Source organism: Euprymna scolopes, chromosome 30 (assembly GCF_053919585.1).
Source record: "Euprymna scolopes isolate OS-2025 chromosome 30, ASM5391958v1, whole genome shotgun sequence".
NCBI classification, from domain to species: domain Eukaryota; kingdom Metazoa; phylum Mollusca; class Cephalopoda; order Sepiida; family Sepiolidae; genus Euprymna; species Euprymna scolopes.
In genome coordinates, this window is record NC_136511.1 from 46340125 (window position 1) to 46365953 (window position 25829).

General features: G+C 35.5%; 1 protein-coding gene across 1 annotated transcript in view; it reads right to left on the reverse strand.

Annotated features, from left to right (window-relative positions):
- Window positions 1-8085: 8085 nt before the first annotated feature.
- LOC145254793 (glycine cleavage system H protein-like) overlaps window positions 8086-25829 on the reverse strand; it is a 67512-nt gene continuing 49768 nt past the window's right edge. The window contains exons 2-5 of the mRNA XM_080113579.1: window positions 23821-23900; window positions 17655-17718; window positions 9509-9640; window positions 8086-8453 (exon numbers count right to left, since the gene is read on the reverse strand). Of these exons, the coding sequence (XP_079969705.1) occupies window positions 8356-8453; window positions 9509-9640; window positions 17655-17718; window positions 23821-23900 (374 nt within the window). The 3' untranslated portion in view covers window positions 8086-8355. The remainder of the gene's footprint in view (window positions 8454-9508; window positions 9641-17654; window positions 17719-23820; window positions 23901-25829) is intronic.

A 25829-nucleotide genomic window follows, 5' to 3' on the forward strand; every position in this document is an offset into this window, starting at 1 on the left:
ATCTAACTGGTGATGACAGTTATTTGGAAGTTGGAAAGGAAAAAACGTCTTTCATTTAATCAAATATGCTTAAGAGAAAAAATGCTGCGCATATATATATATATATATATATATATATATATATGGGACATAACTTTATTAGAATAGCAAAATTTTAAAATAATGAGAAAGAAGTGAACCATAATCGAATGTTAAAATAATACACAAGTCGATTTAAAAAAAAAAAATAACGAAATGTAATGCAACCCAAGAAAAAAGTGAACACTATTCGGAATGTTATAAAATAAGTCAATTAAAAAAAAAAAAAAAATCACAAAATGCAAAAAGAACGAAACCCAAATATGACTGACTTTTTCAAGGATATAACGTCTGTTAAGAGGAATAGAATTTTTTTTTTTTTTTTTTAGAATTGTAATAAAAACTTTAGATGGAATGTGTAATGTTGCATTACACTTTATGATTTTTTTTTTTTTTTTTTTTAATCGGCTTATTATTTTTTAACATTCGATTATGGTTCACTTCTTTCTCAATATATATATATATATATATATATATATATATATATATTAGGCGATTTCCATGAAAAAAAAAAATTGTATGAGAATGAAATACAAAATAGCCAATGTTCGATTGATTTATTGCATTGAAAGTGTACAGAATCTATTGTTCAGAGCAAAAAAGAAACTTCATATTTTGTGAATGTACATCTGTGTGCATTTATTGCCTGCACAGACCATGCTCGTCTGCTCATTATGCTGGTCCAAAGTTGTTTCTAGATTCGTACACTGTTGCAGTGTCAATTGTGGGGTTTGGATCAGTGCTGCAACAAGAGGATCATCCGACCAAATAAATTTACAACAGCTTAAAAGAAATTGCAAAGTTTAATTTTTCCTTAGCGGTTGCAATGATGCTTGGTTTCCTCTACTGAACAGCAGTGTATAGAGGCGTTGAATCTCTGTGGTTCCAGGTGAGCATTCTCTGAAGATAGCGGTTTCAATCCTACTCAAAGCCGGCCAGAAGATTAGTTGGCAAAAACATGGTGAGGCGACGACAACTATGGAAGGCAGTAATTACTAAAGATACAATTAAAAAATTCACCATTCCTATCCTGTCGCGGTTAACAACCTGACGAAAGCCAGAGAAATAGTTGGCCGAAACGTTGGGAAACAACAATTATAAAGATGAGAATAACAGTCTGCAAATATATATATTACAATTTTCCCATAAAAGATGTTTTAAATGAAAGATGTTTTAAATGATAGCTAGGATAGCCAGAACTTTCATATGAATTAAACAAAAAAAAACAATATAAACTTCATTTGTCTTCCTAGCAATGTTTTTTATAGAATGACGGTGTGAGAAGAAGAGTGGAGGAGGAGGGAGAGAAAAGAGATGGGGTAAAACTTATATCGTTGTTCAAAATAGGGTCCTAGTCCGAAATTCCTTTATATTTAAAAAAACAAAAGTAAAGAAAAATCTGTACACTGAACGTACGCATTGCAGAACAAAAGTATCATATTCCAAAATCACAAATTGATCAAGTAGTTTTATTTTTCAATAAGAAAATCAAATTTTATTAGTAACCGAAAAGTAATGGTTATGTCCACCATTTTGAAAAAGAAATCTCAAAGCAAGGGAGATAACTCAACAACAATACCTGCTAGATTTATGCCTATAAATTTCTTTTATAAAAATAAAAGTACTTGACCAATTTACGTGATTTTTGGAATATATTCTCTTTCCATCATAGGTACATACATCATACAAATTTTTCTTTGTTTGGTTTTTAATATGGGGGAATTCTGGATAAGAATCATATTTTGTAAAATAAACTAAGGGAAGTAATTATAAATTTTCAAGTTTATTTGTTAGCACGTTAACAATGTATATTGTTTAAGAATGCAAACATCACCAGAAAGTGATCCTTCCACACGGACGCAATTTGATAACTTTAAGAAAGGTGTCATCAAGTACCATCTTTCTGGTTTTTATTTCATCCATTGTTATGTCTTGAGAAATCATAAAAATTGTTAATAAAATGCTTGAATTGTTTCGTTATTAAATCCACCAATCTTATTCGACTTAATTAAATATATAAATATACAAACACATCTATGAGGTATATACCCATCACGGAACAGATTTCATATTCCAAAAGTCACAAACATTGATCAAATATTTTTTTTTTTTTTTTTTTTTTTACTAAGAAAATCAAAATTTACAATTTTTTTTTAGTAAAACAAAGTTTTAGTTATTTTGAATACAAATAAAATCTCTGTAGTCGAATTGAGTTGTCACCCTTGAATTTTAACATATTCTAAAACCTGATGATTTTCTTAGTTAAAAAAAATAAAAACTACATAATTTTTTGGAATATGACCTCATCATTTTATGTATACGTACATGATAAATTTCTGTATTTTTTTTTTTTTTTTAATTTAGTCGAATTTTTTTGTTTTAATTACCCCCTTTTGGTTATTTCTCATTAAATAAAATAAATATTTACATCCCTTCTACTTATCTCATACATAATGGCACTGAACCACTGGAGGGAGGCCACCTTAATCCTGGTTGACAACATTCCTAGAGCTGATGACTCAAATGCTGGTCACTTTTTATTTTTTATTTTTTTATGACTTTTGTGATTTTATTATTAGTATTTATGAAATTACTTAAATGAAATCGTTTAGAATTAAAACTTAAACTGTCACATGTGAATTCGCACAAATACATACAATATCTTGCTATATAGATCGGATGTTTATCTTTATTGTTATGATTACAATGTTTCCAATCCTCAATGTTTTGGTTTTCTGCAGGTGAGTTTAAGACAGTTGCTGGTAAGACCTTATTTTTTCAATGTAAATGATGACAAAAAACTGATTAGAATACACAAATTGAAATGAAAAATTTTTATTTAAAAAATGAAATATTGACTCTTCTATAAATAGGACACTGGGTACATGTGATATATTTTAGAAATCCAGAGACTATATATTCAATATAAAATTTACACAGTATGGTAAAGAAGAAAGCAGTTCATACAAATAGCTGCATTACATTTTTGACAATAAGTTAATGGTTTTTTAATATTGCAAGACTCGTTTATATAAGTTTGTACACCATTAAACAAATAGAATTTTAACAAATTTTACAAGAGTTTTTAAAAGGCCTCCAACAATTCTTGGAGAGAAGTTGATGAATAAAGATGAATTTTATTCTTTCTTCAAAGTAATTCTGCAGTAATTAGTACTATTCTGTATTTTAGAGATTAAAAAAAAAGTATTTGGTGACCTATTTATAGAATAGCAGGACATAATGAGTTCAGAGGCATATTGTCTTCTTTTTTTTATTTATTATTTTTTTTTTTTAACTCTTAATTTTGACCCAAGTGAAAGCTTCAATATTGCATTAAAAGAAAATATAGATAAAAAATCAAACGATTGTAGAATGACATTACCATAAACTGTAAAAATGTGTAAAAAAAAAAAAAAAAAAAAAAAAAAAACTCAAACTTTTTCTTCCCTATCTTTCTCCTTTTGAAATGTCCGAATGTTTGCTGATTGAGTTGTGATACTGTGGATTCCCTCGGAAAGCCAATATAAATAACAACTAAATATGTAACTTTTGTCTTTCTCCCCTTGCAAAAACATTTGTATTTCTATTGTATATCTCTCAAAATGTTTTTTTTCTCAAAACAAAAAATCAGTGCAATTCAAAAGCAAAAAATAAAATTAAAAAAAAAAAAAAAAAAAAATTATTAATATGATACACTAATCTTTTCAGTTTTTTCATTTTCTTTTCATGTTCAATCATTTATTTTTTATTTATTTATTTTTTTTTTTGCTGTTCAATCATTTATTTATTTTTTTTTTGCTGTTCAATCATTAAATATTTTTGAACAGATTTTTACTATTTATGTCCATGCCAACGTATGCCTGACACCACGACAACTGCTGCTTATTCTCTAATGCCTGTCACACATGCGAGTTCATCGACCAAATACAATTACACCATTGTGTATTTTCCTAGTATCTCTCCACGATCATTTAATTAAATATTTTTTCAGTCTTAACTTTTCCCTTATGACTTTTACATTTAAAAGAGCATTTAAAATCTACGTTTCTGAATTTTTGAGATGAGGATTGGTTATTTGTATTATTTGGAATCTTCAGACTACTGCTCTCATCTGAAGTGTTATTTTCACATTTCAGTTGATGTAACCTCCAACCTTCTTCAGGTGTATCTTGTCAAACTCGGGAATTTGAATGGAATTTCGAATGGAGCCCTTTATTTACTTCATGGGGTAGCATGTTTTCGTTCAATCAGCCCTAACTGGATAAAGGTCCTAAGTAATTTGCAATTTGGAAAATCAATTAAGTAATACTTTTACAATTGATTTTTCCAAATAATATTTGGAAAAATCAATTGTAAAAGTAATATTCTCCTGAAGGTTGAAGGTTCAATTCTTATTGAAAAATACAATTATGAATTACGTTTCTTAATTTTTTTAGATGAGGATTGGTTATTTGTATTAATCGAACTATTGCTCTCATCTTGAGTGCCATTTTCAGAACATTTCGGTCGACTTAACCTCCAACCTTCTTCTTGTTGAACATAGGAATGGTTCTGTTACACTCAAGAATTTGGACAGAATTGTATTTTTCAGTTGCCAACACCGAGAATTAAACCTTCAGGAGAATATCACTTTTATAATTGATTTTTCCCAGCACTCTACACACTGCGCCACTGGCCCTCTCGGACAGTTCTAGGACGAATTTTTGCATTCATAAACCTATTTTATTTCTAGTTGTAAATATCACTATTATTAATATATATTACTGTGCGTGTGTATGTATGTATATATATATATATATATATATATATAGTTTTTTTTTTTTTTTTTACTTATTGTATATATTATCTATTATTTATAATTAATAGTCCCCATATCGTGTTAAATTCTATACTAGGTCTACTTATTAATTGATTGTTTCCCACCATATGTGCTGCTGCTGCTTCTTCTAATAAGACTACTTAAAGTAATTCAGGTTTCTGATTGGCTGCTAGCAGAATGTGGCTCCATTTGATTGGTCAGTTCCTATCGCCAGTGTCTATCAGTAGAACCTTCGAATTTCTTTAATCATACCCTCATTAATAAAAAAAAAAAAAACATTGCAATAATACTGATCGTGGAGAAGCACTAGCAAAATACACAATTGCATTTGGTCGATGGGTGTTAGTCATTAAAAGCCATCAGGCCCAGGAGGATAAATAGTAACACCGTTTTTGGTCCTTGTCTAGAACTCACCCTATATTAACAAACAAAAATAAAGAATCTGTATGATGTACTTAGCCATGATGAAGCAAAAATATCATATTCCAAAAATTACATAAGTTAATCAAGTAGTTTTATTTTTAAATAAAATCAATTTTAAGTGATAGATAGGGAGCAAGGTTGACCAAGATGGATTTTCATAGACAATCTTGTCCAAGCAGTGAAGTTATCGTCAAAAGTTATGGAGAGCCATAGCCGCCAATGCTGTTAAACAGCAGGGCCGCTGATGATGGGAATTCATAGGTATTAACAACATAAATCTTGCAAGTTTGAATTATTGAGTTATCTCCCTTTGTCCCCCCCCTCTTTTTTTTATAGATTGTTTTCAAAATGCTGAGTAACAGTTGCTACTTGATTACTTATAAAATTTGGTTTTCTTTATTTAAAAATAAAATTAATGGAACAATTTAAGTGATTTTTGGAATATATTTTTATTTTTTTGATATGGGTGAATTCTGGACAAGATTTTTTTTTTTTTTCCATTGCAGGGATGCTGTTGAAAACTTTGGCAATTTCCTTTTTCATAGTTTAAAGAAAATTTGTCTACATCCTTTCACTCCCAATGCTCAAACCTTTGTTTTGCTTCCGGTGAAAGAATAGTGCTTTCTAGATGAAGCCTTTCATCTTGATAAGTTCGTAGGACCGACTTTACTTTATATCTGAAACAGAAACGTTCAACCCATCTGTTGTTAAGTTTGCTGGAAAAATGGTTAGATCATTTTACCGACTCCCGATGCCATCCTTTATCTTTGTACGTCCTAAGATGGAGTACTGCTGTCACATTTTGAGAGGTGCCACTACAAGCACTCTTTCCTGCCTCGGCAAAGTACAAAACCAACTTTGAAATCTAGTGGTGCGTGAACTCTTCTCTAAGCTACAGCTCCTTTCTTACAGAAGAAACATTGCTAGTTTCTCTCTACTCTAGTGTTATGTTCATGGTAAGTGCTCGACTGAGCTCCAATTTGTTTTTCTTTTTTTTTCCTTGTAAAACATTCACAGCAAGAACTGAAATGGTATTAGGATCCACATCATTAAAGTGATCAATGTGGCTGCAGTACATGGCAAGAATGTGATAGTAATGAACATTTTCTATCCCCCCCCCCTCCACTCCAAAAGTGTTACGAAGGAAAGAGGAAAAACTAGGGAACAAACAGATTACTTGATTGACAGAAATTGTGGGAAGATGGTAGAAATACAATGGAGAGGAATTTGTTCAAGTCACACAAAGGAAAGCTTAAGAAGGATTGTTGATCAAGGTGTGGCAGTGATTTAGACAAGACTGGACAATAGAGGTTGATATATTTAGAGTGTTTAACAATTTTAGGAGTGGCAATGAGTTTTGCGACAGTTTACTGACAGTCTTGGATTTGTGAAGGTTGAGGACAGTGTCCTGTTGAGAGCAGTTAAGAATTTGACACAGTTGGAGGTAGGTTATGGCTTTGACCAGATCTAGAGAGCTTAGGAGATTGAAATGAGCTGTCATGAATGTCTTAGATGAGCGTCAGGAATTGGAGCTCAGTCAAGTGTGATACTACTGATCTTCTCCAACTTGTCCTTTGCCTCCAAATCTTAGAAAGTAGGGGAGAAAAGAGAAAAAAAAAAAAGAGAAAATAGGTTTGGAATGAAGAGAAAGTTGTTCACCAAGGCACACAAAGGAAAGCTGAAATAGGATTGTTAATCAAGGTATGGCAGTGATTGGGACAAAACATTATCCAATAGAGGTCAATATATTTAGAATTAGTTTACATACAGTTTTAGGGGTGGTAATGAATTTTGTGACTGCTTACAACAGAGACAATCTCTGGTTTGTAACAGTTGAGGACAGTTGCCAGTTTGGGACAGTTGATGGCTTAGGGCAGGGTTTCCCAAACTTCAGGCTACCATGGAGTCCCTGAACAGGGCAAAGGTTTTTCACGGAACACTAACAAGATAATTTCTAAAATATGAAAAACATTAATTTCAAATTTTAACACTAACCAATGATAATGTTTACAACCATTTTTTGTTTTTGATTAATAAAAAATTGTTGCATTTTTTGTTAATTTATTTATTAATTTTCTTTTTCATGAACCGTCCTGAAACTCTTTACACTTGTAGTTATGGATCATATCTGTTTCTTGTAAAAAAAGATCAATAGTTAAATATCTGTAGTCATTTACTTTTTCCATATAAAGCATTTGGTCCTAAAGGGCTTTTAGAACTCCATAGCCTCACTCACAGAGCCCCAAGGCTATGTAGCGACTATTTTGAGAATCCCTGGTTTAGAGGACTCCCCAGAGAAATAGGAGTCAAAATTAGGCAAAAATAGATTGGGCCCAAGAAAATCATTGGGAATCAACATAACCTGACAGCTAGCGGCAATGAACAACGTTTGGGGTTCTTTTTTCTACATTATGTTATAGTATCTTTTTCTCTCTCTCACAAACACACGCTCTAATGGATTACTTGTTCCTGTTTACTTGCCTTTTCACAAGGTCGATTTTTAATGTGGGGGAAAATCCAACTCCCCCAGAAGGGGTATTCTGGATAGGAACAAAAATAAAAATGTCTCAGTCTAGAAGGATTTCTCATCCACTGATCGAGGACAGAAAAAGTGAAGTGTAGTATCACAACAGATACTACACTTTATTCTTAGCCAAAAGCCCAAGGAAGGTGCTTGTTTTGTGTTGTTTTATCATAGTACAATCACAAAGATGATCATCAAGTCACAAGAATAACAGCAAATATAATAATCCAAATCATCAATGCTCATCTAAAAAATACCGAAACAGGATATTTTATTATTCAGAATAAAAAGTATAAAAAGTTCAGTTTCTTTATTTAAAAAGAAAAAAAAAAAAAAATCTAAAATTTTGAAATAATGAAATCTTTCTTTGGAATTTTTAATTGCAACCGTTCCATTTTTTTTTTTTTTTTTTTTTTTTTTAATTATATACAACACCTTAGATTTTCGACTGCAAATGGCAATTATTTCCCATTGATATGATTAAGGAATAGATAAAATTCTTGGATCATTCTCAGGATTCAAAAGTCTTCAGAAATTCTTGGTAAGCATTTTCGTCCATTAATTCACTCAATTCCTCTTTGTTTGACAGCTCAATCTTCAAAAGCCAACCTGCAAAGAGGAAATTAAAAATAATTTGTTTTCTTCATATTCATCCAGAACCTGACCTAAGGTCGTGTAGGCATTCTCTGGCAATTTACTGATAGTAATCTAAAACATTGGTGTCTAACTGCTCTCGTGGGGAGGCAAGTAAATAACTATTATTTTTTCAAAGTAGCTGAAAGAGTTGCCGGAAAAAAACAGACATGAACAGTGTCAGATGAAAAATTTAAAAATGCTGAAAACCAAACTTTAACACAAGAAGGTAGGAATTATTATAAGTTTAAATGAAAGAATTTTTTTTCTTCAAGAAAAATAAATTAAAAATATTTTTTCAACAAATGTTTCAAAAGAAATTAGTTGTTTAAAAAAAAAGAACTGCAAACTTATGGAACTCTCTTCCTGCTTACTGTTTTCCTTCTACCTATAGCCTTGGTCTTTTCAAGATCAATAGGCATTGCCTGTCTTTGTGATAATCATCTTTCCTTCTTGTTGCTCCTTATATCAAGTGGCTTCATGCGCTGTCTGGAGCGATTTCCATTAACAAAAAAATTTCCTTTACATTTAAATGCTCATATAAAATATAAACTGTATCATTGTCAGCATATTTCAGGCAGATTACGATTGCCGAAAGATGCTATAAGGCTTAGCTAATGAAATCAAAACAGTGGATGACTTTATTTGTTAGATGAAAGTACAGAATAGTTAAAAAGTTCTCCTCCCATGTTAAGAATGGCTTTCTAAATAATATTATTTCAGCATGGTGCATATGTACCCTTTTTTTTTATTGAAATTACCAGGCAATGACTGTTTTTAATTATAATTATTTATTTTTTTTTTTTGCTTAATTTTGTTTGCATTTTAAACATTGGCCGTCAGTTTTTGGAAAAAAAAACAAAAAAGGCATGAAGTTTTCACCGGCATCTTAAAAATTAATCAGGTTTTCATTTAAAAAAAAAAAAAGTTTCATTTAGCAAGCACCTTTCAGTGAGTTACGTAACCTGCCCAGAATATACTGACGGTTATGCAAGCACCATTCTGCTTAAGTGTCTAAACTTTTTACTTACCTTCTTCGTAAGGTGAACTGTTTATCAAACTTGGTTTGTCACTTAAAGCAGAATTTGTCTCAATCACTGTCCCCGAGACCGGAAGATAAACATCGCTCACAGCCTTTACGCTTTCAATTTCACCGCAGCTTTCTGCAATTAATAAAGTAGAATTTGGCTTTACAGAATTACGGTCTATTCATTTTGTATTAACATTTTTGGTTCTGGCCTAGAATTCCCCCTATATTAAGAAATAAAAAAAATAATGAGGTATGTAACCGTGACAAAACAAAAATACCATATTCCAAAAATCACCTAATTTGATCAAGTAGTTTTTACAAAAGAAAATCAAATTTTATGAATAACTGAAGAGCGGTTGCTTTGCCCCCCTCCCCCTCAATTTAAAAACAATCCAAAATAAAGGGAGATAACTCAATTCAAACTTGCGAGATCCATCCATTAATCACTTTAAAATGATTTTCTTTATAAAAATAAAAGTACTTTATCAATTTAGGTGATTTTTTGGAATATATCATAGGCAGGTACATCATACAGTTTTGTTTATGTAATATAGAGGAATTCTGGACAAGAACCTAATTTATTTTTATTTTAGATCAACTATCAAATTTGTTTATGAAATTAAATTGGTTTAAAATTTTGATCTGTTTATCAGTGTGAATTAATGGCCATCTTTTTAATTCATAAATAATAAACATTTTCTATATTATATTTCTAGTCAGGTTCCTAATGTAATTTTGTGGGAACTTTTTGGAGATTTGCAAACCTATACATTTTTGGAAAGGTTTTTGTCTCAGGAATCAGAAAATCAATGTTTGCATTTTGCCCAGATGCGTATATGGCAGCCATATTGGATTTACAAAATGGCTGCCGTAAAATGTACATTTTGTAATATCTCGGCTTTTAAATAAGCTGGAACACTGATTTTAACTGCTAAACCTACATTTTCAGGGTCATAGAAGCCAATGGTAGTAGTTATAAAGCAACAACATTCGTAACATTAACCTTTAGATGCATAAGTGGGTTCAAACTGATGTGGTGTCGTTTTATTGCCATATCTTTATAATAAAAAATATGTATAATTTATAAATTCATACTTCAGCTGTTCCTAAAAAATCTTGCTTTTACATCACTAATTCAAATTGTTAATTAACCTCTGATACTTTGAAAACTTATAGTTTTTTACTCTTCTAACATTATTGTAATTCTCTCTGTGCTTGTAGGTTAAGCATGAGTGATGAGTCGCAGAGTAAAGAGGAGGCATGTCAAACCAAGGAGTCCATTAACTGGAAGCAGTGCATTCTCTGCCAGTCTGATGATAGAAAGAAAGGAGTTGGTCGTCAATAGAGTTCTATGAGCTCGTACTCCAAGTAATTCTAGAGGGGGCTAGTTTGAATGATGGGGACTATGAAACAATGTGTGAAGAGAGGGTGGTCTGACATCGCTCATGTCATTCGAGTGCAACTAACAAAGTTGAAATACAACGTTCAAGAGATCGCAACGCACACACTTTAGCTACAGGACACTACAACTGCCCAAAAGCCTGGCAAGAAAAGAGGAAGCACAGAAGAGGCTGTTCCAGGCCCATCTACATCTGGTTCTGCATTGCCATTCACACGATCACATAAAGTCTACTGGATAAGAAAGAGTTCTTCTGCCAACAGGACAATAGCCAAGAACTGTATCAGATCAGTACTGAGACTGCAGGTAAAAATCTCAAAGATGCTGTGGAAAGATCCCATAATCCTGCACTGAAGACTAGGCTGAACACCTGCATATGACCAGGTGATGCACATGCAATTGATGTCCTATACCATAAAGCTTGTTGGACCAAAAATGTGTTCCATGCTCTTCGAGATACTAAGACTAGCAAAACTGCTGAAGAACCCTTTCTACAAAAGGCGAGTCTGCTTGAGCTGATAAATCTTATTGATGTAGAAACAAAAAAACAAAACATGATATTGAAACGACTTATGTTAATATGCTTTGTTCAAAAGTCTTTGAAGGTCCTGTACCTGTATTCAATAGAAAATGGCTGAAAGAAAGGATCCTTACTTATTTGCCACACCAGAAGTCTGTTCGACCAAACATAAGGAAACCAACTGTCCTCTACTCCCCAGATGCACGTGAAGAGGACATGGTTAATACCTCAACGATAAATGGTAAGGAGGAGAACAGCATGAAGACAATCTATAAAGCAGCACAGGTGATGAGGAAAAGTATTGCAACCTTCAAAGAGCCCAAGGAAAGAAATGTCATGCAGGTATCTAATGACAATGACGATGTTCAAGCTGAATTATACACCTTAATCCATTAGATAATGGTTGAGCCTGCTCAAAAGGTGGAAACTGTAAAGAAAACCAAAGATGTTGACCGAGCAACACTGACGGTGAGCCAGAATATCGTGTTCAAATCCAGTAAACAGGTAAGGTACAAGCCAAGCAATGAATCAGCATTCAAGTCACCCCATGCACGAGGGAACCCTCAGGTTCTGGGACTGGCACTGACTGTCCACCATGACACACGCAACAAGAAGCTGTTGAATCTTCTCAATGCTCATGGCTACGCTATTTCACATCGCCGTGTCTTTCTCATGGAAACTGCTTTGGCAAATGCTGTTGTAGAAAACACCAGAGCATACCAAAGCGTCTATGTACCACCATTCCTGAAGAAGGGGATCTGTTTGTTTTTCGCAGTAGATAACAGATTTTGCAGAGGATACTCCTGATGGGAAGGAAACCACCCACGGAACCATCACGGCAGTGTACCAGAAAGTTGATCTTTCTAAAGAACCTGTTGCAGAATCTTTGATCATAGGTGATGCAAAGAGTAAATCAGCCACACCCTACCATGTAGACATGCTTCACTGTAACAAGCCAAAATCACAGGCTACCAAGAGGTCACAACGTTTTGCCATCGGCCAGGGGATCTCAGGATCCTATCACAGCTGACATAGCTTGGATGGGTTGTTGCATATGCTTTATCCAGTATGAAACTTCAAGAAACCTCCAGCAAGATTCCAGGCTGGGCAGGATACAACTCACTGCTGTCTGAAAGCCTTCCCTTGACACAGGTTAGAACTTTGGCACTGCTCCCTGAGGTGGCATACGAGTGGTCAACTCTGCTAACTGTGATCGTACAAGCAAATCAGCTGAGGAAGTTGGCAGTTGGAGAAGATCATCCCAGTCATTACCTTTGACATGTCTCTATATGAGAAGGTGGTGCAGCTCCTAGATGCCAGGCCTGACTTGAAACAAATGGTTGTCCGCAAACTGGGTGAACTGCATGTCATAATGGCTGCCCTCAGAGCACTTGGTGTCTTTATGGAGAACTCAGGCATAGATGATTCCTGGGTGGAAGCAGGTGTGTATGGTCCTGCCACGACAAAGCAAATCCTGAAATGCACACACTACAAGCGAGCTCTCCATGCCCATATCTACTCATATATAGCACTCTAAGAAACGGCTCTGGAGGTGTTCTTTAAGGACAACCCACAACTGAAAGATGTGTGCCTGACGTCAACAGAATGAGTAGAAGCTGCCTGCTCTGAGGATAAAGACACGAAGGCTGAATCCGTGAAGCAAGCAAACAGCACTCTCCAGGAAGCCTTGACCACTGCTGAGGTCATCACAGCATTACAAAAATAGAAGGAACAGAAATCCCAGAATGCAATGTTCAAGGCCATGATGAGGTACTTAGATTTGGTGGAAGCAATTCTGTTCTTTGTAGCAGCAACTTGGAATGCTGACCTGGAACTCCATCTGCAAGCTGGAGAAGCACTGAGCAAGCTGTTCTTTGCCATGGACAGCATCAAGTATAAGCAACTCTGCCCAAGATACATCACAGATATGCATGATTTGAGGACCAATCACCCTCAGACATGGAAGGAATTAAGAGCAGGCAATATATCAGACTAGCTCTGGCATCATAGGCATCTCCAACAATGTCAATACCGGACAGAGATTTTTTTCTGGCCCCACCAGAAATTTCACGTCTGTCAAAAGAGTTCAAGAGTTAGTTTGGCATGGAAACTGACAGAATCACAGAGCATCATGAGCTTCGACCAAGTGAAGTCCAGAGGGCACATGGTACAGTTGACAAGATCAAGGAAGCCATACTCAGCCATGGAAACCCCTTTACCACTAAAGCTGAAAAACTGTACAATGTGATCACTAATGCCTACATTCCAGATGAGTATGTACCACAAATCTTGAATGTTGATGTCACTGGACAGAAGTTGTATAAGGATTATGTGTCAGAGCGGATCAATAGAGATGTCAGCCTCTGGGCCCCTGTGAAGAAAGAGAACAACAAGATGTTCCTTTCTGGGAACAAGAAGATTACAGTGAAACTCAAAGAGAATACTGTGGATCTGAAGGCGGCCAAGGACCTGTTCGCAAAGCTGATGGTACTTGCCAGGTCAAGCTGAAACATCAACGAGAGAGAAGCCATAGGAAACCATGAATTCACTCTGACACCAAGAGCACTGTTTGCCCCTGATGGAACAATGCTGCCATACCACGACAAGTCCAAGTTAATGCATCTACTTGAGAACCTGACAAGAGAAGACATGCCCCATGAAGACCAGTCACCTCAAGCTGGAAGTTTTACTCACAAAAATGCAACAGGTACAGGATTTACAGAGCCCACATCTACTGATCAGCCAAGTCGGAAGATAGCACTGGTGGATAGTATGGTGCTTGTGCAGAAGCTGAGCAAGAAACCAGCGACTCTAGTGACAGTCAAAGATCTGAGTGGCTGCCTAAATGAGAGACTGATGCAACTAACACGAGATTATGATGAAATCATCCTCGTTTTTGATACATACCGAGCAGATTCTCTGAAGAGTGAAACCAGAGATAAACGAAGACAAAGAAAAGCTGTTCAGTATCAAGTCAGAGATGACACTAAAATCAAATACATCCCAATGAAGCGGTTCCTCTCCCATGACAAAACAAAGGCTGATCTGACTATCTTGCTGCCCAAACTCTAGAGTACAACAGGGGATCATCCAAGCTGATCACCACATCTGCTTCTGGATACACTAAGAGCAACAAAGACCTGGTCTTTGGAGTAAATAACCATGAGGAAGCAGACACACTGCTGATCCACCAGGCTGTGCTGGCTTCACAGCGAAACCCACCTGATTCACAGTTAGTATTTTTCTTACCAGATACGGACGTTTTAGTGCTAGTCACAGCAAACTATGACCTATTGCTGAAAAACATGTCCATTTCTATGGCCTCTGGTGTTATACAAATTGAACCACTGTGGCGAGCTCTAGGTAAAGAAATAGCAAAGGCTTTACCAGCCTTTCATGCGTTCATTGGGTCTAAGAACACATGGTGGTTCTCCCGTATATGCAAGACAACCTGGCTGCAGATCTACCTCAAAGCAGATGCAGATGTTGTCAATGCTCTGCAAATGCTTATGGATGAAGCAGAAGTGACAGAGTCCTTTGTATGTGCAGCTTAGGGTCCAAAAAGAGTCTTCAATCTGATAGGTCCCACCTTGTCAACTAAGCTCCAACCCCTGTTCCATCGCCGCAATGCTGCATTTCTGTGCCTGTTTTACAAGTATTTTAATGGAATGTGCTCAGACGAACTTGTTGCACTTGTGCCCCCTCAATGTACATATCCCCAACAAATCAGTTTAGCAACATAATCTCACCCCTTCACTGTCGAGGTCCCTAAATGGCAAAAAGTTTTCTACTCTAATAGTTTCTTCCCTCGGACAGCTACACTTTGGAATTTCCTTCCTGCTACCTGCTTCCCTGACTGTACGGATATGCAGAAGTTTAAATGTAATGTAAACCAACATCTTGTTCATCTTTCCTAGCTCAAATAGTAGCCCCTAATGTCCAAGTGGGGAAATGCCTTGTTAGGGGTGAATGTGAGTTGAAAATAAAAAAAGGTGGAAGACATCGGGGAAACTTTTTATGAAATTATAAATGAAGAAATTAAAATAGAGAACATAGACGACCCGTGATCTAGTAACGCGCATCTAAACAAACATTGTGAAACTTAAATTCTCCTGCTTGATTTTTATTTTTTTTGTGGAATCCTTTGAGATGAGCAATTTGTGTATTTATTCATTTTTTTGTGGACTGTTATCCTCATCTTCATAGTTGTTGTTTCACAACGTTTCGGCCAACTCATCCTCAGGCCTTCTTCAGGTGATTAACTGCGACGGGATTGAAACACTGAGTCTCATAACTGTTTCCCCAGTAATTACTGCCTTTCATAGTTGTCTCATCACGTTTTGGCCAACTAATCTTCTGGCCGGCTTTGGGTAGGATTGAAACTGCTATCTTCAGACAACGCTCACCTGGAACCGTACAGATTCAACGCCTTTATCCACTGCCCACGAACCAATGAAAATGAGGACAACAGTTCGTAAATAAATAAGTAAATCTTTTTTGTGTTGAAACAAAAGTTCATGAATGTTCCATAAGTTTCACTAACATTTTCGATCCTTAGTCAAAACATCTTCACTAGTGCTACCAGATCAAGCTGTCTGAAGATATTGATGTTATTGCATTTCTTTTCATCTCTCTTTGCAAAACTAAATATGTTAACGTCGTTGCATTCTGTAGTTATTTTATAATTTTGTTTCATATAATGCGATAGTACCCGCCTCCCCTTCGAAGTGTTTGGAAGTTGGGTAAAAAGACAAGAAGAAATAAGTTTGAACAAAGGTATAGGAAATAGGGTTGGTGGAAAGACAATGGAGAGAAAGTTGTTCACCAAGGAACACAAAAAGAAGCTGAGTTAGGATTGTTGATCAAGGTATGGCAATTATTTTAGGAGAAAGTACCGAACAATAATGGTCAACATTTTAAAGTTAGTTTTAGAAGCAACAGATTTTTGCAACAGCTCACGACAGTTGCGGACAATCTTGGATTTTCAACAGTTGACAACAGTTACAGTTAATGACAGTTGGACAGAATTGAGGAAATTTGCAAGCCCGATTAGGTCAAAGGCAAATCATGGCTTGGAGGAGATGGGGGAAATGAATTTATCAACTAACTGATGACCATGGTCTTAATAGTAGACATAGATGCGGACCTAAGTGTTCAGAGCATGAATGGTATCACGCATACACACACAGTGTAATTAATATTTACGGAAAATGTCGGAGTTTGTGTTTTCCTCTTGTTTTTCTTGTTTTATTTTTTATATTTGTGATCCAGTGCATCCCCTCCACAGTCGCCAAAATGTGAGAGACAATGACACGGGTAGGAGAAGAGACGAAGGAGAAGACTACAGAAACAGCACTGAGGTCGGCGATCATTGTCAAATGTTTATTTACATTCATTCTCTCAAATCATAGGATGTTAGTATCAAATCGTGCAGCATAATTACATACATCTTGGTGGTAGACCAAAACAATTGTATGCTGCAAATAAAAACACTAAATTTTTTATGAATTTGTAAGAATTTTGTTGCCATACATTTGATGTGGTTTATATTAAAATATTTTTTATTACAGCTCTCGTCTTACACTATTCTCCAAGAGAGCCAAGACTCCCAACAATGGGGGGGGGGATGATTCATTAGCGGAGAATAGAAATACGATTAGGGAGCTAGGGAGATCTTTTTGAAATCTCAAGACAGGAAGATGAATCACGAGTGTGGAAACAGTCAGTTTCTATTAATCAGGTGTGATGTTGACTACAAAAAAAGACAGGACATAGGATTTCCAATTTTGAGTCAATAAATTTAGGAGTCAGAGTTAGTTTGCATTTGAGACAGTTGACGATGGTTTGTGGCTCGAAGATCCCTCGAGTGATATTGGAGGGATTGGAGTTGAAGTTGGGTGAGAGTAGGTTGAGCAGAGAAGATAATCATTTGGGACTGATAGGATTGAACAGCAAAGTGACGGACAACGTTTGGGTTCCATTTTACTACACTACATGATGGTATCACACGCATCAACCAAGTTATATCATGAATTCGTCTTCTGTTTTATTGTAGTGCAGCTATGAAGGTGATCATCAGGCTACAATGTTTCCAGTATCATCATAGGAGTTGCTAGAATGTTGCTGTAGCTTCGGACGTATACAAAAGACTTGATACTGATAATAAACTGTTCAAAAGAGAGATCAATAATATTATACTACTTTTATAAAAAAGACAAATCTACAAACCTCCAGCTTCCAATGAAGTTCCGGTTTCAGCTATGGAGGCAAACACAATTTCACCAACAGCTTCCTGCAGAAGAAAACAAAAAGAATAAAGCAATCACAGTATTACACACAAAAATAGATGAGGGTCGCACTGTAACACTCATTACTTTTAAAATGCAACGTTGTTACTTTTTAAATAGACCAAACGTTGTTTTTAGAGACTCGCAAAGAAAAGAAAACTTAAACTTGTTACGTGAAAGAAAAAATTATTTATTTCGTCCAGTTTCAAGTAACCGACATATTTACAGCACAACACAATATTTATTTCAACTTCAAAGTCATCATTGAAATATGACACAATATGTTCTCTCTTTGTCTTTTTCTGGTCAGATAGCATTTTTTTTTTAGTAACAATCAACTGTTGCATTGCAGTAATTCTTTTTAGGACCTACGAATCAGCCAGCTCAATTTTAAAGGAAGAGGAGGAGGATACTCGTGTTCTTGTCAAACATACCTTCTAAATCGGCACGTGTTTTTTCCTTTGATCTTGGTGCAAACATGTGCATTTGATTCTGTGACATCATGCTCATGGCTTGAATGCTGATACGACATTAACTCAGTATGTGAGTCGTCAATATGGAGGACTCTACATTGCAAGTGAAGCAGTCACATTTACGAGTGATTTGTGGTAACTAGAAATAATGGAACGCTTATCTTTTGGCGATTGTATTTCTTTCACTGACAATCTTCCAAAGCTCATTACTGTGTGAAAAATATTTTTTCAACTTTTTCTCTTTTTAATTAAACGAGCAAAGTCAAATTATTTAAACAATAAAAGGTTTAACAAAACAATATACTTTTTTTTTTTTTAACAAAGGCAGTTTAAAAAAACATCTGAGGAAATTCAAATGTTTATAGCTTCAAGTATCAACATAAAGTTTGTTGTATATTTAGAATTACATTTATTAAAAAAAATACAGAAAAATATTTATGATGTACATACTCGTCACAGAACGAAGATGTCATATTCTAACAATCATATGGGTCTGGCTAGTAACTTTTCTATTTGGCTAGTAAACGAAAATATTTAGTTGCTAAAGATTAAGTTGACCATATAAATAAGATGGGAGTGTTTATATATGCATCAAGAGACAATACCAATGTTTATACCTTCAAGTATCAACATAAAGTTTGTTGTATATTTAGAATTACACTTATTAAAAAAATACAGAAAAATATTTATTATGTACATACTTGTCACAGAACGAAGATGTCATATTCTAAAAATTATATGGGTCTGGCTAGTAACTTTTCTATTTGGCTAGTAAACGAAAATATTTAGTTGCTAAAGATCAACTAAAGATAAGTTTGTCCGTAGAGCCTTGGTATGTGTAATAAAATAAATACGAAAATAAAGAAGAAAAAAATTGTAGTAAGATAATTAATACGTTATGTTATCTTTATAGATCACCAGAGTTAAGCAACGTGGAGCCTGGCCAGTACCAGATGGGTGACCATTTGTTAGGTGCTATATGCCATGATGTAGATATACGTCATTGAACTTAATAATTTAATAAACAGAAACATTTTTTTACATCGATGCTTTATTGTGCATTTTTAAGAGATTCTATTTTGTAGGCAGGTTTTACTATAGAACGCAAACTGAAATAAATGTTACCAAAGGTAAGATAAACTACACTTCTACCTACCTCGATAAGTTTTTGGTGTTCAAACTCATTTACAAGCACTTATGTTTTTTATTTATTTTTTTTTTATAAGGTCGTCACCACTTATCAAGGCCCGGAAGCCACTCAGAGATAAGGGTTATTACGTGTACAGTACGTTAGAGTTGAGATTTGATAAAGTGTTTACTCAAGGGGGTGGTTCATCAGGAATTTGTTTATGTTGGACTTGAAGACATCCAGGTTGTAGTCAGGTGGGAAACAGGCAAACGGAACAGTTCCACAGGCGTGCATTTCGAAGAAAGAAGCTTTGTTCATGGAATCTACGTTTTGGTTTTGGCACAGATAAAGAGTGGGGAAAAGTTTTGACAGTGGTTTCAGCTAGACGAGTGTTTTTTGTGAAAGATCGGCGAGGCAGGACCAGGGATTGGAGCTCAGACGAGCACCTGCCATGGAAGTAACGATAAAACAAAGACAGGCTCGCAACGTCTCTCCTGTGGGAGAGAGGTTGCAGGAAAGAGAAAAAGTCATCCCCCACTAAGCCGCGAAGCCTATTTTGTACTCTGTCAAGGCAGGATAGAGTGTTTTTAGCAGCTCCTGCCCAGATGTGGCAACAGTACTCCATCCTTGGACGTACTTGGCTTTTATATAAGTAGAGAATTGAGTCAGCAGTGAGATATCTTCTGGAACGGTAGAAGGATCCCACCATTTTTCCAGCGACCTTGGCAATAGACTTGATGTACGTGTCCCATTTCAGGTCAGGGATAAAGGTTAAACACAGAAGCTTATCAAAGCATGGAGCTTCCCCTAGTTGAGAGCCGTCCATTTCAATTGATGCCAGATGGGGATCAGAGCATTGATGATGTAAGGATAGGAGCTTGGTTTTAGATGCATTAAAAGTAACCAGCCACCTCTACCCCCCCCTCCCGCCCCCTGTACCACGCGCTCAAGATCAGATTAGAGAGAACTTTGTAATTTATGGCCTTAGATGTGTTGCCATAGATGGTTGTGTCATCAGCATAGATGTCAACAAATGATTTAAGTATGTGTTTTGAGAGATCATTGATGTAGATCAGGAAGAGAGTTGGGCCCAGGATGGATCCCTGAGGGACTCCGGCATTAATACTGAGGGCCTCTGATTTTTGTCCATCAACCACTACTCTTAAGAGCCTATCAGAAAGAAGTGATTTAATGATCGAGAAAACATTTCCAGTCATACCGTAGCTGGAAATCTTGTGAAGTAGGCCCTTATGCCATACTTTATCGAAGGCTTTTGATATGTCAAGAGCAATTGCCCTAGAGAGGAAGCCTTTGTCGAGAGATTCACTAATCCTATGAGATATAACCGTCAGCACATGTGCTGTAGATCTAGCAGAACAGAAACCATATTGCATGTCACTAAGAAGGTTATTTCTGCTGAGGTGGTTGACTACTTCTCTATTTAATATGGATTCCAGCAATTACTTATGACACACAGGAGACTTCTTGGTCTGTACTGAGAGGGGGATGACTTATCACCTGAATTCTTAAATACAGGGCATACTGATGAGGTTTTCCAGGGTGTTGGGAAGCACTTCTCCTTAAGACAACGCTTAAACAGTTGTGTAAGTATGGAAGTAAGTTCTGGTTGAATCTTTTTCAGCACTATAATTGGAATGCCGTCAAGGCCAGTTGCTTTACTGGAATCAAGGTTCTTGATTAGCTTAGCGACTTCATGCACAGATATTTGTATGTTGCATAGCGTGTTGTCTGTTATAGGAGGAAATAGGGGAGTTGATGGCCTTCGTTGTGTAGAGTAGAATTAGCTGCAAAGTTCTTGGCAAATAGTTCTTGTCTGATGCTGACAAAATGACCTCAGATCCATTGATGATAGTTAGGATAGAACGCATGCTTCTGTTCAGAATCCTGTTTGCTATTTGCCAAAACTGGTGGGAACCAAGCCACTGCTCAGCTACTTTGGATTTAACGGACTGAGCATATAGCTCTCTTGCATTTTTTATTACTCTTTTATAGTGGTTGCTGGCAGTCCTGAAAGCAGCTTTAGTCTCAGTACATCTATTACGTTGGTAGCTATGGAAAAAGTGGTTTCTGTGCGCAATGGCAGCAGCATATTCTGGGGAGAACCATGGCTGGCTGTTAGGTTTTTGTTGGAATTTTTTGGATGGTATGAATCGGTCTATGCCTACAATTAACCATTCAGTCAGGTCTGAGACTATGGAGGACACATCCTTTTTAAACATGGAATGTAGGGGTAAGTTAGATATAAATGTACGGAATCTATCCCAGTCAGCCGTAGAGTATCGATATACTGTACGGTGGAGAGGTACGTCTGAAGACTTATTGCATTTCGTTTTTATCTTAACTGATACAACCGAGCGGTCGGAAGATCCCAGATGAGACAGAACAGAACATGAACATAGCTCAGGGAAAGTTGTGAGAAAAAGGTCTAGAAGGCTAGCGAACTGACAGGAAGTATCGGGCACACGGGTGGGTTCATGAACAATCTGGGTGAGGTTATAGGCAAAGGCGAAATAATGACAGAACCTCATCATCTGTTTTGTTTGAGTGGGTCAGCCATTCCATATTGTGGACACTGAAGTCACCACAAATGTGGATGTTAGCCAAAGGATGAGCAGACATGATGTGGTCAATTTTCTCAGATATGCTCTTAAAGATAGTAACTCCGCTGTTGTGGGGGCGATAGAGGGCAAATATAAATGCAGTGGTGTAAGTAAGTGCAACCCGGAAGCACATATAAGGTAAATTAGAGTCTTCACTGGAGATATCCCTACCACATGGAAAGCCATCTTTAATGTAAGCACATATTCTATGAACATGGCGATCTTGGGGGTCAGATTTAGAGGTTCAATTAGAGTATCTTTTAATTATGAATTTGTCTAGGGAGGTGGTTGGCCCTCTTATTAAATTTGAAACATAAGTAGTGCCAAGCGCTTAAATTAAAATGACAACAAAGATGGCGGACATGATGCTGTCACCTTTGGAGTTTTGTGGATCACTCAAAATTCAAAATAAAATACTGATAGAAATCCACTCAATGATAAAACATAAAAAGTCTCGTAGAGACTTGGTATGTCACTCATAGCAGAGTTTGTCTCGATCACTGTCCCCAGGACTGGAAGATATACATTGCCTACAGGTAATGACAGTTGGAAGTAACTTGTCTTGCCTTTGGTAAAATTTATTATGTATTAGTTCCTTGACCGCGTTTTGTTTATATTTCTACATGTGTAACGCAAGATGGATCATATTTTGAAAACGTTAGCTTTTCATTTGCCATCAGAACAGTTACTAAATTTTTTTAATTTTTTTACAAGCGAGTCTCCTTAAGTTAAATGTAAGATGTTTGAAAAGGTTATTTTCAACAAAAAAAGTTACACAAGTGTAATCAAGTCGCACCCAAGTCAGATCAATTTAGTGAAATTACAATGGTTGAATAAAACGCTCTTGGGGTGTGGCAACAGTGACAATGCCATCCCAAGGGGGCATTTCAGGAAGTTGAAAATGGTTATATAATAACGACCAAAAAAGATATCAGTGTTAGTTGACAATCTGGGCCTGAGAAGAATCAACTCCTCATATTCACGTGCGTGCATGTACCTTCCAACAACCAACCATTCATCACCGTCACCAACAATAAAGATATATTTTTCAGTGTGTCGTCATTATTTTAAATGCCGTAGAAACACAACACTTTCACAGATTTAATTTTTGCAAGGTTGACTTTCTCAACTCCAGAATTTTAAAGGGTTTGATCAATTCCTAGCCATTGGTCAGAATTACTTCAATATCTTTTTCTTAAACACTAGCATGGGTGCTCGGCGTTGCCCGGGTGTTTGGAGGTGTATGCTGAGCAAAAACAAAAATCAAAACAAAACGGTCAATTTTTTTAACTTTGACCCCTATTATGTCCCCTTTAAATTTATACTTTTGGGCTCAAATCGAGTTATTAAGTTAGATCCATGTCCAAGGAACCTATATCTAAAATTTCAACTGTTTAGACTCCAAATTGTCGGAGGAGTTTGGTAGAGTTCTCAAAGGTCAAATCGTTGGACTTTGACCCCTTAACAGCCAAATTTCTGGCCGAAAACTGATCATATCGATTTTCCCAAATCTCAGTATCCTGTATATCAAATCTCAAGTTTGTAGACTAAAAATTAACAGAATTATTGCGACGGAAAATGTACACAGACACATTCACTTTTATAGATATATAGATTACAGGGTTGTATATTTTCTAAGCCTCTGATTGACTGATACAGCCATCTTTAATATTTTATTTTATATTCAAAACTGAGTTGATTTTTGCACAATGTTAGACTTTCTTTCGTTTTACCATTTATTGAATGTGTGTCATTATAGATGAATTTTACATTAAAAAAGAAAAAACAAAAAATATTGATTTAAGATTTCTACCATTCCAAATCTGCAAAATGACGTCTGCAAACTGGAAAGAAAAGAAAAAAAGTCAAAGTTGTAATAATTACCTGAGCATAACTAGAAATTCCAACTGTTCCAACATTGTCCGAAACGGATATCCACTCATGTGATTGACGATATTTCCTGTCTGAAAAAAAATTGAACATGATAAAGGTTAGTTTCTGAACATCAAAATTTAAATGCATTGAAATGTAACACGTAGAAAAGAAAAAAATCGCTACTATATATTAGATACAATATGATAATCAATAGAGAATTAGCTCGATGATAAAAAAATACAAAATTTGCATAAATTAAAATATCATATTTATACATATTTTATGACTGGGTACTGTGCTAGTATATATATATATTATACATTAGCGAGTAAAAAAGATGAACCCATTTAAAATAGTTAAGAGAATTGAGAAAACAAATAGCAAGTCAGACAAACTCTACCTTCAATCTATTTCCATAATGAGACATTTATTCTTTCTTTTTAAATTCTTTCAATGTCAATTTATATACATTTTTGCTTCCTTTTTTTTTTTTTTTTTTTTTTTTTTTTTTTTTTTTTACATTTTTCAGTTTGAGACGTTTTCTTTCTTATTTCATTTTTAACATTACCGATAGAGACGTTTTATATGAATACTATTGCAAGCACTGGCAAAGCATAATTTCTTTCCTTCATTGTTTTTTAATGGTGGATGTACACTTAATCAAATAAATAAGACAAAAAAGTAATGAGATGCAAAAAATGTTACAAAGAAATTTTTATGGAAGTTCTGTGCGTGACGGAAAGAATGGTCAGAAAAAAAAAAAAACAACAAAAGATTTCAAATTCCAGCAACAATTTTTCAATTTTAGGCAGCATTAGCTTTGTCGGCTACTAGAATTTTTTTTTCTCTTCATAGTAATCGCTCCAGACAAGGTGTGAAGCCACTTGATGTAATGAGCTAACAAGAATGAAAGATGATTATGGCAAAAACAAAAAAGATTCTATATCTGTGCCTAAATCAAAACGCGGATTCCATGAACAAAGCTTCTTTCTTAGAACTGCACGCCTTTGGAACTCTGTTCCGTCTGCCTGCTTCCCACCGGACTACAACTTGGATGTCTTCAAGTCCAATGTTAACAAATTCCTAATGAACCGCCCCCTTAAGTAAACACTTCATCAAATCTCCACACTAACGTAATGTACTTGTAATAACCCTTATCCCTGAGTGGCTTTCGGGCCTTGATAAGTGGTGATCACTGTGTAAAAAAAAAAAAAAAAAAAAAAAAAAAAAAAAAGATTCCTATTGATCTTAATCGTGAAAAGATCAAGGTTATAGGTAGGGGAAAACAGTTAGCAGGAAGAGAGTTCCAGAAACATGCGATTCTTGGAAATCGGTTACTGGAACAAGAAGCTGTATTACAACGAGGTATCAAAACAGTGGATTGATGGAATCAAACGAGTTGAAAGAAAGGAAGCAGGGGATAGATCAGACAACTTACAAGAACATGTGCCATAATAGTATTTAAAGAAAAGACTGAGACTAGTAACATCACGTCTGTGAGAGAAAAGTTGCAAAAAAAGAAGTGAAGGGCCAATCAAATTACAGATACGTTTCTGCACCTTATCATGGACATTCAAATGGGATAGAGATTCACCAGACCAAACATGACAGCAATACCCCATACATGGTCCGTGAGTAGATAAGAGCTTCCGGTGTGAGAAAGTACTTACAGCAATGAAGAGAACCGACTTTACGAGAAGTAGATAGAGAAATGGATCTAATATATGAACTCCAAGAAAAATTGGAGGAGAAAGACCAAGAAGTTTATTCTCAAGAGCAGAACCATACATGAGAATCCCAGGAAGAAGAGGGACACATCTACAATTGAAAGCTCAATCTTAACAGGATTAAACGAAACAAGCCATTTCTTATCCCAATCTACAAGTGAACCCAGATCAATTTCTTGATTTTTTATTTTTTTTATTTTTTATTTTATTTTATTTTTTTTTTATAAAGGAGTTACCACTTATCAAGGCCCAGAGACCACTTGAGGATAAGGGTTAATGAGTGTACAGTGG